Source organism: Paralichthys olivaceus, chromosome 7 (assembly GCF_024713975.1).
Source record: "Paralichthys olivaceus isolate ysfri-2021 chromosome 7, ASM2471397v2, whole genome shotgun sequence".
Classification (NCBI taxonomy): Eukaryota; Metazoa; Chordata; class Actinopteri; order Pleuronectiformes; family Paralichthyidae; genus Paralichthys; species Paralichthys olivaceus.
The window spans coordinates 9121986-9138934 of NC_091099.1; the positions used below are offsets into that span (position 1 = coordinate 9121986).

The following is a 16949-nucleotide window of genomic DNA, read 5'->3' on the forward strand; positions in this document are numbered from 1 at the left end:
ACAGAAATGTAATGCTCAGACATTTGATCAAGTCAAATGCAGAAACTGTGTGTGTGTGTGTGTGTGTGTGTGTGTGTGTGTGTGTGTGTGAGTGGGGGGTGTCAACAGGTCATTGTATATGACAAATCATTTAAGAAAGTCCCACTCTCGATTTCGCTCAGTGGGGTTCCGTGTTGTGGCTGATGCTATTTTAAACCTCCCTCCCCTTCGTCACAACCACCTGCGCTTTCCTTTGCTGTGATGGAACAGCGCCCACAGATCAAGTTTGTTTTTTAAATGTCATACTAAATGTTCTCAGAACATTTGTATGAAGTTAGATATTAGATATCTGTAATATAAAAATATAAAATATAAAAAGAGTCTCTCTCAGAATTCAGATTAACTCAAAATGAAAGATTACGGTCAAATAAAGACATGGATGAATTGCTTTATTCCAGTAGATCATTACCTTTAATGAAAGTACAATACATTCTGGTAAAATAAAGTGCATATGATAAAAATAATAAAACATTTACAATTCAGATTAACAGACTGTAAAGGTTTGAGAACAGAACGTTACTGCTTTTGGTTGATTTAACATTTGGCATTAACTCATAATTTGAACATTGAACTTTTTACTGTGAATTACAAAAGTCTCAAGGCCGTCTACTTTAGCAGCTAAAAAATAAGGCCTCCAGATGCAGATAGAAAAGTACTGCCTCCTGTTTTTCCATCCCGGCCTTGCCTGCACTGCTTTCCTTGTTCCTTCTTCTTTAGCTGGCTCACGGCTAACATTTGCTCTTCTCTCCTCAAAAACAGGAATCTGATTTGACCTTGCGTCAGTGTTTGTGTCGAGCTGCTTAGCAAATAAACACGGTGAGTGTGTTGGACGCTTAAGTGCTGCCTCTCAAAAACTGGCAAGCTACATCCGTGCCTGTTTATCCTAAGCTTACTTTTTGGCCCTTTGCAGCAGGGCCTTGAATACATCAAGAATCTCTGGGTCCTCTCCGGCAGACAGCTCTGGAGTGTTCTTCTCCAGCCAATCAGAGGAGCGGATTTGATGCCTGAGCGTACCAATCAGAGAGTCAAGACCCTCCGCGTGATTCGATGCTTGGCAGTCCAGCAACTCAAACTCCTTGGGGGCCAACGAGGCTGCGTCGGGAACAGGGCTATCCTTCTCCTTCAGCTGGTCGGCTGACTCCTGCCGGGGAGATGATGTTGAATTAACAGTCGCAGCATTGTCCGAGTCGCCACTGTCCTCTTTCACTGAGGTTTCACTCTCCTCACTAGCGTCTTTGACAGAGCGTGGATCGGGGCTGGCACTTTTTTCCTCCATTTCTTTCAAAGCCTCTCTGAATCGCTTCAGGCCTGAAATAACACAAAACATTAACACAACAATTTAACAACAATTATCCAATCAATACCTGGTTTAAGACACGGAGCAGGACGAGAGCTGGAACAACACAATTTACCAACTGAGTAAATGACACAATAGATATGATCTAATCAATGTGAAGTCTAAGGAAGACAATCTGAATTAGAGGGAAAAACAACACAGTACTATGACATAAAACACTACGAAACTATGAAAACTTGAAAAACTAGATCTAAATTTTGAAAGTAGGATTTGTCATTTGTTTTATCTTATTTGTTGAAATCCTCTTCACATCCCGACAGCCATCAAAAGATAAAGATACATATTTAAAAAAAGAAATAAGCCCTCACAGCACTGTGATAAAAACAACGATTGGCTGGTGTACGTGTCAGTCACTAACTGACCCGCCTGCCTGCGCACACCTTGTCCATGCTCTCATTGGTCATAAGCCAGAGAGACATAAACCTCTGAAGCAGAGACAATAGTCAGAAGTTAGTCACAGAAAAGTCGGCTCCTTGCAGTTGTTGGGCAGTTTATGTGTTTTGGGGGCGTAGCTTGAATGGTGGGATGTAACAGTTTCCTTTTTTTAAAGTGGAGCCTGCTCTTGCTAACTGTTCCAGGATTACCAACCCTAGCTTTTATAGACACTGAAAATTTGGGCATGTAAAGTTAGTGTATATGCTAGAAACTGACCGAGTTGAAGGTGGTTGTGTTGGTCTGCAAAGACGATGCGGAACCAGCCGGGCAAGGAGCAGGAGAAGGCCTGACCACAGCTCAACACCAGCTTGTGTCGGAGAAAACTCCTCCACATAGACAACTCCTCCTCAAAAGACGACTCTCTGAGGTACTGCCAACACAGAGAGACAGAAATCAAGCCTGCACACATGCAACATTCACAAGAAATGACGTTAAAGAGAATTAAATGACTGCGTTATCAGCATTTCACTTAGGTACAGAAGTTAAGAGTTGAATGAACAGCCCTGACATCTTAAACTAAATCTGTCGTCACCTTCCTGAGGTCAGCCCAGATGTACAGCGTAGCAGGACGGTCCAGGTAGGGGATGCTCAGACTCTTCAGCTCTCCCGTCACGTAGCTGTGAGCAGCTTTCAGTCTGCTTCTGTTTGCTGGCAAGAATTCCTCATCGATCCACTCTGTAACATGTGAAAAATATGGAGGGACATTTCAGTAAGTGTAAATTAATGTTACAAATCTTTGTGCAGTGTGATGTAGCAGCTGAGCCTCACGCTGTGCTCCCGTAATACCAGAGGAAGACGAAAAATGATGATGGCTTTCAGAAGCGGGGAAAGTGATGGGGAGAACATTCAAAAGTTCCCCTCTGAAGTCATTTACATTTATGGATTTAAACTCAAGCCAACATGGTCTGCTCGCCACAACAACTAAGTGTATGTCTGAAATTTGACTTGTTTTCACCAAAAGGCTGAAAGTGAGGATCATAGTTCCTGTTGTGTTCATCTAAGCAGTTTTCAGATAAATAAACACTAGAGTCCAGATGTGGTGTTAAGGTTGCTGTCTCCAGTTTGCCTTTCATATATGAAGAACGCAGCAGGAGATTCTCTGGTCACGTTCACAACAACATCTCCAGAACCTTCAGGTAACACATTAATTCCACTGCGGAGATCACGTGTTTGTTTGGTTTTTTATCAACACTGGCAACGGACCAAGAGCCCAAAAATCCCATTGGATCCAAAGTTGTCTTTGGTATCTTCCATGTGTCCGGCCCCTCTTCTCATGCTGTGATATTGTATTATTATTGCTTTTTTCAGTTATCTCCTGCTGTGTTCTCGCACAGACATTATTTCAGTTTTTAGTAAGGGGCTGGCAGGAGAAACTCTGGAGATTGTCTGCAGCATCTGACCCAGATGTTTGCATCCTCACATGCAGCCCCTCTGGATAATTTCAAGAGATTATCCAGAGCTCAATGCAAACATGACTACCACAGTGCAGGTAAAAACTCTTGGATCCATACCTCTGTCCTGAAGCAGCTGTGCTACCTGGTGCTGCGTGGGTCCGGAGATACCGTGGAATGAGCCCAGCTGGGCCAGAGCTTCCACTAGGTCTCTGTTCTCAGAATGCAGAGTTCCTAATCTGACTCCTGACATTGCAAAATCCTGCGAAGGATGAGAAGAAGTAAATGAGAGGGAGCTGTGGGAGCAAACACCCAGTGGAAAAAAGCAGAATTTTTACTGTACTGTCAGCAGGGATATAAAAAGTGTCACAGTCACAGAACACAGAACAGTGTGTACCTTGCTCAACCCCCACATTACGTGTGTCCTCTGTGGGTCTGGCAAACTGGAATAAGGGGCACAGATTAGCAGCTAAGAGGCAGTCCTCAGGCACAGTTGTGATGATTAACGGTCTGATTGGGTAATATTGCAGAAATTAGGATTTGCACAGTACCTGTCTGCACTGAGGACACTGTGGAAGGTGGCAGATTCATCAAAGACCGTCAGCATGTACACTTCGTCCACAATGGCGTGGAGTTCGTTTCTGAGGAAGGTGAAGGTGGAGGGAAAGAGAGCGTCAGTAGAGATTGGTTTTATATTGTTACTTATTGTTTACAATGAAGAAACTGTGACATAAATGTAAAATAGGTCCTTCGATGTCCTGCGTCAGCGTAAAAGGCGCTGAGGTTTACAGTTACAACAGCTCAGTGCGTGCAAGGATCTACGAAGGGAATTAACTCTGGCAAGATCATTTAGAAAACAATAGATGGTGCAGGAGACTCCTTGGCACATCGCTGCACTTGACAATATGCTGATGGTATAGGGAGGTGATAAAACTGTGCACGATATTCCACACACGGGACAGAGCTCTCAGCCGTAAAATAAAAAGAGTTCACAGTTGGATGTAGTGGCTTGGCACTGTGTTTAAAGGTGCAGACCAGGGGGGGGTTATTACACTTTAGATAACAGTGCAAGGCGAAAGAAATACCTTTTAGCAAACTCCAAGAAGGAAATCATCTCCGCCAGGGTGTAGATATCAGCCAGAGGATTGTGGGGGTTCATTAGTATAACTGCTCGGATCGTCAACCCCTATAAGAGAAACAATAAACTGTATCAAGAGTTTTATAAGACAATGGTGGAAAATTGAGAAAAAAGGCGAATTCAAAGTTTTTCTCTTTGCCTGAGCATTTCTTAAGTGGAATGAACTTTCTTAATTTATTAAGGGCTTCAGAAAACATGCATTCATGAAATACCTCTTGCTCAGCTTTTATCAGACCTTCTTCTAGTTTCCCTACAGTGAGGTGGAAGGGACGACTGTCTTTGCCATCAGCCTACAGCCAACAAATAACAAGGAAAGGAAAAAACACTTCAACATCCACGCTGAACAGCTGACAACACGCTCGAGATCGCACTTCAAGCTGCATGCAAAGTGTAAGAAAATGTTGTGCACCCAGCACGGAGCATCCATAACAAACAAACACATCAGAACTGCAGATAAATCAGGTGGTGTTTTCCTACCTCGCAGTCCAAAGGAACATGAAAGAGTTTAACATCACTATACAAATGCACATCCTCTGTGATGACGCCGTAGAAAGGAGTAGGTATAAGAATCGCATCTGCAACATAAAAAAAGGAAAAAATGTTGGCCTTGCTTTTTTAAAATAATTATCCACCCACATTCAAAAAAATGATCTTGGTCCCATTTCTCATTGCCGATTAATATATGTTTGTTTTTGCACAAAATAAATATGGATGCGTTGTATGTTTATGTTAATGCATTAGCGACCTTACCTTTAGGGTCACAAATTACTGCAGCAACACACGAGAAGAGGGAACCGCAACCATTCATCACCACAACCTGAACAAACACAAAAAATCAAATTAAGGCTCAGAGGAAGGTCCTTCCTACTAAAGAAGCCATTCATTATGTGTTCAAATTAAGCTGCTGGCCTTTAAATAGCTGCGGTGGTTCAATAGTGGTTGCATTTGGCCTTTAATACAACGACTTATAGGTAAATAAAATAAATTCACCAAATCTTGATATGGGCTTGTCCCCAACTTGTGATCTTAAATTGCACAAACTCTGGATTACTTCATTACCCAGAATTAGGGATGTCACGATATGATATTTTGGTGCCACGATTATTGTCAGAGGAAATATCAGTTTCATGATTTTCATGATTATTGATACCTTAGAAGCAAAAAGACACACAACAAACTAAATATAGCGAATATATAGCTAATTAACTACAATATTCATTATTATCATCAACAATATCAGGTTAGTTTTTATAGTGTAGCGTTTGGCTATTTAAAAGTAATTTATGTGAGCCATTTTATTTAGTTGACTTATTGTGGAAGGTTGGTCTGTGTATTTGTGTTTCCTGTCATCATGAGCAGTGTATCTGTATGGGACTTTTATTGTGAAGGGTCACCAACGGAAGTTTTTTTTTTTTTTTTTTTTTTTTAAACTAAACGTGTCCTGGTTCAAGCCACATTCTTCACGTCCTCACACACAAATAACGTGACTCGCAAGAGGCAGGTCACCATAGATAGATATCGTAGTTTTTACAATTCTTACGGTTATGAAATCATGACGTTCTGAAACATCAGATATCGTAAAATCGGTTAATCGCGACATCCGTACCCAGAATGCATCGACTGATGTGCCATTTCTTCATTTCCTGCCACACACCTGTAGCTGCAGTTGTCTCACAGGCATTGTTTACATTGCTTATGTTACAGTTATAATGCTATAAGCGATAATCTTTCACTCACATTGTCGGCTTTGAGCGGGTTCGGAGCGGAGCAGTACTGAGTCAGAAAGTCTGCGACCGCCTCTCTCAGGCTGAAAGATGGAAATGTTTTGAAGATGGTTAATGTTTACTTCACTAGGAGCCACGGGACAGAAGTTCTTAGTTCCACTTTAATCTCTTACAATGTGTGTCCCCTCCAATCCGAGTATTGCAACAGGGACGGGTCAATGTGCAGCATGTCAGGCTTGGTCATCTGTGGCAGAAACGAGAACGAAAACAATTTGTGAAAGTGGGTCAAATAATTTGGAATAATGTGAAGTGACAAACTCATATTTCAGAGCACAGCATCGTCAGTGGAGGAATCTGACCGCACTATTTATCTCACCCGCTTGAGAAGGAGATCAAAGCATAATTTGTTCTCACTGGTTCCCATGTTGATTACACCCTATGAGGGAGAGAGAGAGGAGACGACCTGGTGGATAATCAGAATCGTTTTATATAATAAGAGCGATTCAACGGCTGCAGTGACACAGACTTACATCAGGGTTTTCTGTGTCGTGGTGTTTGTTCAGTGCGTATTGGGCAAACCCTTCCTGGAGAATACCCTCATGCTGTCGGATGCTATTACCACGATTGGACAGGTAAATGCTACGGCCAGGAGAGTCTGCACCCGTCAGTGCTGCGGAAACACTCGGAGACGTTTTGGAGGCTTTGACAGATGTAGGTGGTGTTAAGGTTGTTGTCTCCTGGGTGGAAACAGCCTGAGATGCGGGAGCCTCCGAAGGCGTCTGAGATAAAGATGACGAGATGGAGGGAGCAGCCGTGGTTATCAGTGAGGCTGATGAATGAGCTTGGGGGGAGACGCGAGGGTCAGTCGGTGTCGTCACAGTGGTCGGAGCAGCCTGTCTGACAGCAGCCAACGCGCCCGTGAGCATGCTGAAGAGGCGGAGCTCGTGCTGGCGCTCCTGTTCCGCCCGTCTCTCCTCCCGCTCCTCCCTTCGCTCCTCGGCCTGCAGCTCCCTCTCCAGTCGTGCCTCCTCCAGGGAGAGGAGACGCTCCTCTGCTGACCTCTGCCAGTTCAGGAAGCTGGCCAGGGCTCTGTCCAGGCTGCCCTGACCTCCACACCGAGCACCCCCGTGGCTCCATGACGTTTTCCCACCACGGCGACGTTTCCTCTGTCTCGCAGAAGCTGGGGAAGGAGAACCATCTTTACTGGGTTGCTCATGTGACACAGGACGACCTGCGATCTGGATGGCAGCTGCTGCAGCGCCCGCAATATTCACATCACTAAAACCTGGGGAAATGAAAAAACAGAAATAACTACCGATCACTTTTTAATCTTATGGTGGTTGTCATGGTGATCATACGGTGGCCCTGAGGGCTTGACGCACAGCAAAAGAAGAAAACACTAGAAAATAGACACAACACATGTTAATAGAAAAACATCCTCATCATTTTGACAACACATGCACTGCGAATACTCACAACACAAGCTAATACTTCGAACACAACTTAAAATTTGTATTTGGTTGTGTTCCAAGTATTGTTTGGGTTTGTTGTGAGTTTTTGGTCATGTAGCGAGTACTTGCTTGAGTTGTGAGTATTTGGTAGTGTTGCCGGTATATTCTAGTGTTTAAAGTATTAGGAGTATTTACTATGTATTTCTATTTGCAAAGCATGTATTGTCAAATTGATTAAGGTGTTTTCTCTCTGTCTTGTGAGTATCTGCATGTGTTTCGTTAAACTGGAGTGTTGAGCTCTCAGTGCCACCGTCATGTAATAATCATGGTACATGTATTGCCAACCTGAAGGTGAGACTCTTGGGTTAGTTGAGCTCTCTCCTCGCCCCAGTGCTTCCTCAGGCCCCAGCAGAGATTGTCCATCGGTCTCCTGATCATCTCCAGATCCGTAGTACATCTCAGGGGGGGCGACGCCTGAGTTGAGCAGGCTCTCCTCCACATCCTCACACTTTATACCCAGCGGGTCCCCTGCTTTAGGAGGCTGACCGAACAGAAACCCACCTGAGGAGGCAGGGCCGAAGGATCCGACTGGGACCCCCTGCAGGTACGCGTCCGGGCCCTGGAACACCTGCTGGGCGATGACAGCTCCGCCCATGGAGGCGTAGGTGATGGCAGGCCGGTTCGCCAGCACCCTGTCCATCACGTCGTAAAACTTCCAGGACCTCATCTTGTGGTTGTCTTTGATTCTCCGATACTCCAGCTTCATCTTCTTGATCTTCTCCCTGCACTGGTCCCCCGTGCGGAAGATGCCCTTCTCCCGCAGGACGTGGGCGATGCGGTCGAACACTCGCTGGTTGCGGAGCGAACTCTCCAGCTCGATCTGCACGGACTCGTCGGACCACAGCTGCAGCAGCTCCACGATCTCCGGGTCCGTCCAGTTGCTGCCTCGCTCGTGTCTCCGGCCGCGGAAGTCCATCCTCGGACTGAAGGTCTAGTCTGTGGCACAGGAGGAGAACACGGAGAGAGAACCCGTGTTGTCATGGCTCCTTCAGGAACACACACAGTGCATCACGTCCATCATTAATGATTCAAATAATACTTCACCTACTTATGTTCGTGCGTCGTAAATCAAAAGTGCAGCTCTCCTGCTTCTCCTTGTTGTGGAGCGGTCTCTCACACTTGACATCCACGTAGCTGCACACATGTCACGCCTGCTGCTCGCTAACCCGGTTAGGAACGGCTCGGACCGGTGCAGCTTTGTCTATCCGGTGCTAAAACACACCATTCGTTCCTGCGGACAAATGTGTCAGAACTTGGCGAAGCGGGGGATCGACGCGCACAGAAAACATCTACATCCGGGTTGACGGCACATGCGTGCTGTCCTTATTCCGGGATAACTTTGGTCCGTGTTAACGCTGCTGGAAGCGGGCTGGGTTTCTCTCGTACCAGGCTGCAGCGGGGTAGACTCGGCCGTGCGAGCCAGACATGGCCCCCTCTACCGTACGGCAGCCGTACTTCCGTGTGTGCAACTGCGGTGGACGGCCACAAGATGGCGACCAAACACAGACACATAACAAGCTCAACTCTGCTGTGAGGGGAAAACAAGGGTGTGTGTGTTTTATACACCGGCGCAGCCCGGAATTACGTTTTTTTGTATATTCGGACGGCGAGGTTAAAGGTTCAGAGGTCAGGGTATCTATCTATCTATCTATCTATCTATCTATCTGTCAGTCTTTCAGTTTATCTTTCTATCATTGGACATTTCATTTAGAGGTGGACTCAATGAGCTTTACAGTAAAACATACAAAGCACTATAAAAATGAGATGGAAAATAAATATTCACTAACAAAATAATGCAACAGTCGCCCGTACAACATATCTAAACAACAATGTCCTCAGTAAAGTCTCCATTCTCTCACAACAATATTTTTCTTTGTACATTTCTCACCCATAAAGTTCACTGACATACAGTGAAGGCACCTGTCGTATTAACATAATAAGACAAAAAAATTAGCTTGTGTGGTAAATATTTAGAAATCCTCATGTTCAAGCAGAGAAAGCATCAAATGTGAAATACACCAGTCTTTCCATCTTTCTGTAAATATCCATTTGTGAACAACAACAACCATCATCACACAAACTAACATAAAAAGAACTATTAGGAAAGTGTTTCCCTTTTTATTAATATGCACTATAATAATATAAAAACAGTTGTAGTTGTGAATTGTTACACAGAATAGATTGAAGATCTCAGAAATATTTGCTTATTTTATATATATGTATTGTATATATAGTAACATGGTGGCAGCTGACCATGGGCGATGATTACAACAAGACTGCTTGACAAACATCTACTCACACATTCCACCATTACTGAAAATAACTCATTGTCATTGCTGCTCCCTTCATCTCTATCAGACATGTTCTTATGTACAAATACTTCAGTGGCACACTTCTCCATGATGTTAAAAACGGTTTCTTCTGATCAGAGTTGTAAATACTGGTCTCAGTTACACGTGAGAGATATCCCTCACATGTGGCTCTCAGAGGTTTCTGCTGGTTTTTTGTTGGTAGTTTTTCCTTTACGCTTGTTGAGGGTTAACAACAGAGGATGTCGCACCTTGTTACAGACAAATTGTGATTTAAGAATATTGGCTATAGAAATAAAACTTTGATAGATTGATGGTATAGTTCTTCTTATACTTTCTAAATCTTCATAACAGGATTGGCGAATTACACTTTTGTAATTTCTGTTGTGCTTGCAGAGTGACAATAAAAAATTAAATTCAGAATCTTTTTTTTAATTTTCCAATTTATTTCACTTTAGGTGACTTAAGGTGAGTTTATACTCGCCACGAGCTACCCTCAAAAAAAAGTGCCCCGCCCATGCCACGGCCCGTGCGGTGCTTCAAATCAAGCGCACGCAGCGTTTCCACTCGGCTCTGGACGTGACGTATTTCCTGGAGAAACGGTTTGTGGCAGTTTGTTTTCATCTCCATCCAGCGGTGAGCCGCCACAGCGACCTGACGTGGACTCCGTCCTCACACCCTCACCACTCTGCTCCCAGTGCGTGAGTTCCGACTTCAGGTGTGTGAGTGGACGCGCACTCCGGCAGAAACACCCAGGCACACCCACGACAAGTAAAGAAACAAGTGAAGTTACCGGCAGAGTCTCACCATGGTGCTGATGGTGGGGACGGCAAGTTGGAGGCGGCTGACCAGTAACACGGGATAGTTGCGTTCATCACTTCAGAGGAGGAGGAGGAGGAGGATGACGGGCGTGTGCGGAAGACGGTGCTGCTGCTCATCCTCTTCATCCATGTTAAGTTGAAAGTCGAGCCACAGGAGAAGAAGAAGAAGAATTAGCGGGGGAGAGTCTCCGCCCGGAGGGAGAAGACGAGACAAGGAGGAGGGTGAGGATGAGGAGGCACCGCGGTGGCTCGGTGCTCGTTGTGGGCATCTGACCAGGCGAAGGTAACCGGTCGATTCCTGTAGTTTTAGTTTTAAAAAACCAAAAGTCGTGGGGAGGGGAGCAGTGGAGTAGTGGGTGGGAACAATGGGAGTATTTGTTGAAAGCACGAGGACTATTTTTTTTTCCGATAAACGCTGCCTCACCAGTCCTCCCAGTCAGGTGGACCATTCCATCCTTCCTCCTCCTCCATTCAGGCTTCCTTAAAGCAATTTAAGGTGGACTTCAGATTGGCTTTGATAACCGAGCTGCTTTGATCCGCTCTCCCTGCTCTCTGAACTTTCTTTTTTGGTAAGACAAAGGCATGCTTGTTGTTGTTGTCTTGACAGTTTGTTGTGGTTGATCCTGCAGCAGGTCTCATCCGACTCTCTTAATTTAGATTTATGCTCTTGCTCTCCTCCCTCCCTCTCCGTCTCTCTTTAACATATTCTTTCTCTTCCGTAGTCACCCTGAAGCTTTAATAGGCTCAACCCCCCCTCATCACTTACTTTTATCTGCTTAAGGTGGGAATTGCTGTAATAAATTTCAGTTAGTTCAGTGCCTCAGAGGCAGGGGCTGGAATTTGTTTATACCAAGCTGCTTCACTGTTCCTCTTCAGATTAGATATACAGCATGTGCCTGTTTTTTAAAGGGAAGCATTGCTCTAAAAAAAAGATTAAACTCGGCTTGAAGCGATCAAACTCATCCTGTCTTTTCCTCTGGCTGCTCTTGTTATTGTATGCCTCCAGTGCATCTCCCACCGGGGTTTCGGCGGGGGATGAAGTCAAGGTCACCAGGCAAACCGCACGGCTCCAAGCTTCCCTGCACAATTGGATTACACTACCTCACCGAATCTAAGATTATCCTATAAAACTAATCTTTTGTTCCCTCTCTTTGTTTTGCCCAAATCCTGCCCGGGCCGGTTCAGAGATAAAGGCTCGTAAAAGGGTTGTTTCTGTGTTATGTGTAGTAGGCAGGGAAGTATGAAAGGAGGGGTTCATATCCATACTCTGAGAGAGATAACACCTTCTCAGACTCTGTTGATTTTTCCCTAGCACTGATAATTCTTCAGGTGTGAGCAGACATTTTCTAAGACGCATAAAATATGAACGCAGTGGAGGGAAACGGAGCAGGAAGACAAACTTTTCAGCTGTGTAACTCATCTACAAACCAGGACAGAGTGTTGTGGATGAGCGGAGGTTTGACACAGGGAACAATGCCAAGATTCGGATGGCTGTTAAAAACCGGGTTAGATCTCATTACTTTCAAAATTGATTATTTTTCCTGGACACATAGCTGCTGCCCTTGACAACATTTTACCAGGCTTTTCCATCTCTGCAGCTCGTAGACAGCACGAGCTAAAATGGATCAGGCTTTAGAAGTACTCAGTCATGGCGTTCTTGCTCACTTCACACCGTGTCTCGGATAATCACCACTTCCAGCTGTGAACCGCTGTCCTGACTGAGTGCAAGATGCTGGTGCAATGCTTCTGCTTTTTTCCAATCACATTTTAACTTAGGGAAGCATCCTCTCGTGAGAGGGAAATTGCTGTCAGTGGTGCTTCAGAAATGTGGCTCTTCTCTCCTGTGCCTTGGTTTTTTATGACAGGACAGTGTAAGGCACATGATGAGTGTTGATTTGGCTGGTGGGCAGCTTCAAATTGAGCATGAATGCTGTATATGGTCTGTCACATTACTCTTAATGGAAATCACCCGCTCGTCCCCATCAAGATCCCCTTTTACATGTATCACGTCTTACTCAAGTAATACTAATGTATAGGAAGTTTGTCAAATACATCACACTTGCAGTACTGAACATGTTTCGTGTAACCGCAGGCTTCTGCTGATGTTCACTAAGCAGTTTCTCGGGAGCAGCCAGGCTTGAAGTGTTTTCCAGGTCATACACATTTTCCAGATGGGAAAGAAAATCAAATCAGCAACTTTCTTTACTGTCTCGAGCCCAGTTCTCTAACTCCAAGTCTAATACTCTTTAATATTGCTGCACTCTGCATGAGGTAGATCTAGAGTTCTATTTTTATAAAATCAAATATCAGAGAGTGTTGAAGTTGGTTCCTTCATTGCCTGGTGCTTTTGTTAATGTCACCACATCAATATCACCAGTGGAAATGTGAGCCAAGCAGATAATTAATCATTTCACTCAGCTACAACTCATTGATCCAGGATTTTTGAAGCCAATACCAATATGGATATGGCAGACAGGAAATAATGATATCCTGACATATATTTGTTTTATTTATCATTTCTTCTGCAGGGATCAATCATGTCTGGTTATTTAAAGAGGTTTGACAATTATGTTCTTTTTCTGATGCCAGATATTGTAAACAAGCTTTTAAAAAAAGATTCCCTGCATATAATGCTGGGAGATATCGTGATCAGTATGTCAACCTGTAGTAATTTGATTTCCAGATCAGAATTCAACACCTTCAGGAATTGCTCTCATCAACACTCACTTCATATATATTAATCAGGTAGTAAAGTGGTGCTGTTTGATGTATTGAGGTTGCCGGGGGAAATGTCACCTCCTGATGATGCTTGTTATCTGAAATGGCAGTACCAGGTGATATATAAAAGGTAATGAGCTCTGGTCATTTTTGATTTGGGATAAGATATAAATTGTGGGATCCCAAAGCCTGACATGTCCGTGATATGTTAAAAATAAACGTCTGGACCAACTGAGTCAAACATTTGCATTCTCACTATAAATTTCAGGAAAAAAATGAACCTCTGTCTATACTTGAGAAAGCTGCTAAATATTGATAATTGTAACAACAACATATCAATACAGTATGAATAATACTTTATTGATATTATTGTATCAAACCCATGTGCCCATGATCTTCTTACATCTTTCAAAAAATCAGTTATGAGCTCATAACACAGCTTCAAGCTTGTGATCTTTAAAGCCACAAGCAGAATATCTAACAATGTCGATGCTCAAGGGCTTAATAATGATATCAAGACGGTAATGAATGCAGTAATGATCCACTACCTCACATCTTTGTATACTCAAATAGAGAGGGGGTGTCAAAACGACAGGAATCACTCTTTGGTAATTACGTACGACACAGTCTCGTTGTTTTGGCTGCCGAGCAGCTTCATTGAAGTGGTTGAGGGTGAAGGCCGCTGCTCAAGGGCACCTCAGCTGTCAAGGAGAGGATTGCTCATTATAATTTCACTAGGACTGAAAGTCAAGGCAAAGTGTATTGATGGGAGCAACCTGTTGTTGCTGCTGCTGTCGGCTGCAGTTCACTTCCACGGGAGAGAAAATCTTTGATCAAAACCTCCTTCATTTTCACTACGAGATACTGAACTACATTTGGAGGTCTCTTGGTAGCTTAAAACAGAAAGCACTGAATTAATTCTTTTAAGCTGCTGTGTTATTTTAGCATAGCACAGGTCACTTATCCACCCTTAAGTTTCCACTGGCTCACTCACGCAAATGGGCTTTTAATCCCAGAAGAGGTTATGCAACTGATTTTCTATTTTCATTCTAGTTTAGTTTGGAGCGTCTTAAGTTCTCCTGTGGTTTGAAGGTTGTAGTTTCATCTCAGTTTTAGGCCTTTGATGTATATTGTAAGAGTAAGCCTTGTCTTGTTAGCTCCTCTTCAGGCTGATTTGAGAGAAGGTGTTTTGGGCGTCGTGTTATTATGCGCTTGTTATTTTCCGCAGTGCCGTCTAAGGGTAGGACTACCCCCACCTCTCCCTCCCATCTATTCCTTTCTCTCTCAGCCTTTTCGGTGACAGCAGACCCCCTGCTCCTGTTTTTGTGACTCCAGCATAGCGTCTAATGAGCTCAGAGGAATTGCTCCACAGGAAGAGTGACAGCCCCTGGTCATGTCTCCACCACCTGTCCTGCTGCGCGCAAATCACACCCACTCCCAAATGTAGCTGTGAAGCGTAGACTTATTCATTCTCCTCTTCGAATAGTTTCCATTCGCCAAACTCCCTGGAAGCAATTGTTTGGGACAGACTTTGTGTTGGTAAATAGTTTTATAATGTTTCTCTCTTTTTAAGGATATGGATTTTAGGGAGAACTTGAGGCCAACATAAGCTTGTCTGCAAACCAGTTGCCTTGTTACTCTTCATATTATTCACAGTCAATAGTCATTATGTCAGTTAGAGTTAGTTGAGTGTATCAATTCCTAAAAAAGGACCAGTTACTTGACAAGGCCCATATTCACTGTTGAATATCAATATGGATTCTCTCTAAACTGGATGGTCATAAAATGATGTTTTTGTTGAGGTATTTAACCTTGGACCAAGGTTAATCAACACTGTTGACTTGAATGTGCCCGATGAGGCTGTCCATTCTTACAGTTATTATCCATTTAAAGCTAGTTCAATTCACCCAACTTTTACCACTAGCCTGATCACTCATGATTGGGCCAAAATGGTGAAGTGACATATGCAGTTCTAAGATGATAAAATAAATGTAGTGTGTAATAAAGTATATGGCTCGCCCTAACTTTAATTCATGATTCACATATTCATCCATTATCTGTATCACTCATCATTTTAGGGTCACGGAGCGGCTGGAGCAAGTCCCAGCTGACAATGCAAGAGGGGCAGGGCACTGGATAGCTATCATATCAAAAGGCCAACATAAAGAGACAAGCAACCATCTTGCAAGGAACCATCTTGCTGTGCTGGGTTAGTGTTAACCACTGCACCACTGTGCCAACCTGATTGACATTGATGTGTAATGTCATGATAGCTGTGAAATTAAAAAGGAATTTTGATACATTAGTTAAGTTATTAGCAGGTTGGGGTTTTGCAGTTCTGTCAGCAAGTATCGTGATACGAGATTGTGGAGGTTTGTATTGTTGTATTAGTATTAATTTCAGAATCGTGACAAAAATAGTACTTTGACAAAGTCGCGACATCAAACCCAAATTCCCTGGTATGACTGTCTTTAACTGTTGTGTGGTCAGATGCCATCTGTTTTACCAGACTGCTTTTGACATTTTCAACTACTGCCAAAAAAATCACCTTGTAATTGGAATGCATTGTGGAAGTACATTGTTTTTTCTCTAAGAGTCTCTTCTGAGTCTAAACATACTCAGCCACAGTCTGTGGAACTCAATTTGCTCTGCTGCAGGTTTGCCTTACCTTTCAGAAGCCCAATTGTTTTCCACAAACCGTTAATTAAACGGAACCCCTAAAGCTTGCAAGCTTTATTACACTCCAAAACTTGAAACAGAAAGAACCCCCACTGATGATTTTGCTTTTTTCAGAGCCTGAAGGAACTGGGGTTGAAAATGCAATTTGTTCGGAGGGTGGCCATGGAGGAAAGACCACATGCTTGTTAGAATTTGAAGGGTCTATCTCCTTTGGAGTCTAAAAGTGCTAAGCAAATATCATGACAATCTGCTTACTCCATCATGAGACCTGAGCACAAGGGACAGAAATATAACTGCACAAAATAAAGGGGTTAGCGTGCTCAGTAATCTTCATTGCGGTGTATCCATTGGGGCACATATATTATGGGCAGGTGGTCAATGAAACATGAGTCATCCTCTGAGGATCATCAATGTCCATTTTCTGATACTGAACTGACAGGAAAGCTCAAATTGACCTGGCAGCTAGATTTTGATATTTATTGTAGCCTAATAGATGAAATAGGCTGGTGGTTCACTAAATCTCTATTTAAGTGAACACCTATGGGAGAGTTTAGATATGTTAGACACCGCCATCCATCAGCGTTGGAGTTGCTGCCAAGGCACTTCGGCTCCTATGAGCTGCTGCAACCAATCACCTCAGTTTTTGTCTCTCTATCATCTGTAGATAGTAGTTTTCAAGAAGATGCACTAACTGACTGACGATAAAAAAAATACTTACAAGAGCATCTTACCATGGCGATGTGAATAACAACCATTCTAATGCACTTTCTGTAGAGCCCGAACATTATGGATTTTTCGGGGCCGATACCAGTATTAGGGAGGAAAAC

The 16949-nt window shown here is 43.6% G+C and overlaps 2 protein-coding genes across 10 annotated transcripts in view; one reads left to right on the forward strand and one right to left on the reverse strand.

Moving 5' to 3' along the window:
- Positions 1 to 427: 427 nt before the first annotated feature.
- Positions 428 to 9075, reverse strand: accs (1-aminocyclopropane-1-carboxylate synthase homolog (Arabidopsis)(non-functional)). Of its 7 annotated transcripts, none has more exons than XM_069529276.1 (16): positions 8640 to 9075; positions 7881 to 8531; positions 6615 to 7264; positions 6461 to 6520; positions 6258 to 6328; positions 6098 to 6167; positions 5111 to 5177; positions 4838 to 4935; positions 4573 to 4650; positions 4308 to 4408; positions 3774 to 3863; positions 3620 to 3665; positions 3343 to 3484; positions 2364 to 2506; positions 2048 to 2201; positions 428 to 1347 (listed from the first exon to the last, which is right to left on the reverse strand). In XM_069529276.1, exons 2-16 carry the CDS (start codon positions 8509 to 8511, stop codon positions 929 to 931), a joined length of 2820 nt encoding a protein of 939 aa, XP_069385377.1. In that variant the 5' UTR covers positions 8512 to 8531; positions 8640 to 9075; the 3' UTR covers positions 428 to 928. The 7 variants fall into 7 exon arrangements, with proteins under 7 accessions (XP_069385377.1, XP_019935004.2, XP_019935005.2 ...); XM_020079445.2 differs by having other exon boundaries at positions 6615 to 7369; XM_020079446.2 differs by having other exon boundaries at positions 8644 to 9042.
- A 1422-nt stretch (positions 9076 to 10497) lies between these two features.
- furinb (furin (paired basic amino acid cleaving enzyme) b) overlaps positions 10498 to 16949 on the forward strand; it is an 83190-nt gene continuing 76738 nt past the window's right edge. Inside the window, exon 1 of one of the 3 annotated variants that reach the window (XM_069529279.1) lies at positions 10498 to 11008. The gene's annotated coding sequence lies outside the window, so the exon portion shown is untranslated. Of the gene's footprint in view, positions 11009 to 11154; positions 11295 to 16949 lie in introns of those variants that run through there. The other 2 variants (XM_069529281.1, XM_069529280.1) reach the window with 2 other exon arrangements.

What these genes read in the sequence shown, in the direction of transcription:
- accs (XM_020079445.2), bottom strand. Translation starts at nt 8,511, where the DNA reads ATGGACTTCCGCGGCCGGAGACACGAGCGAGGCAGCAACTGGACGGAC. An exon ending in GATTGGAGGGGACACACATT is followed by an intron (nt 6,168 to 6,257) that starts GTAAGAGATTAA and finishes TCCATCTTTCAG; the next exon opens with CCTGAGAGAGGCGGTCGCAG. An exon ending in TGATAAAAGCTGAGCAAGAG is followed by an intron (nt 4,409 to 4,572) that starts GTATTTCATGAA and finishes TTTCTCTTATAG; the next exon opens with GGGTTGACGATCCGAGCAGT.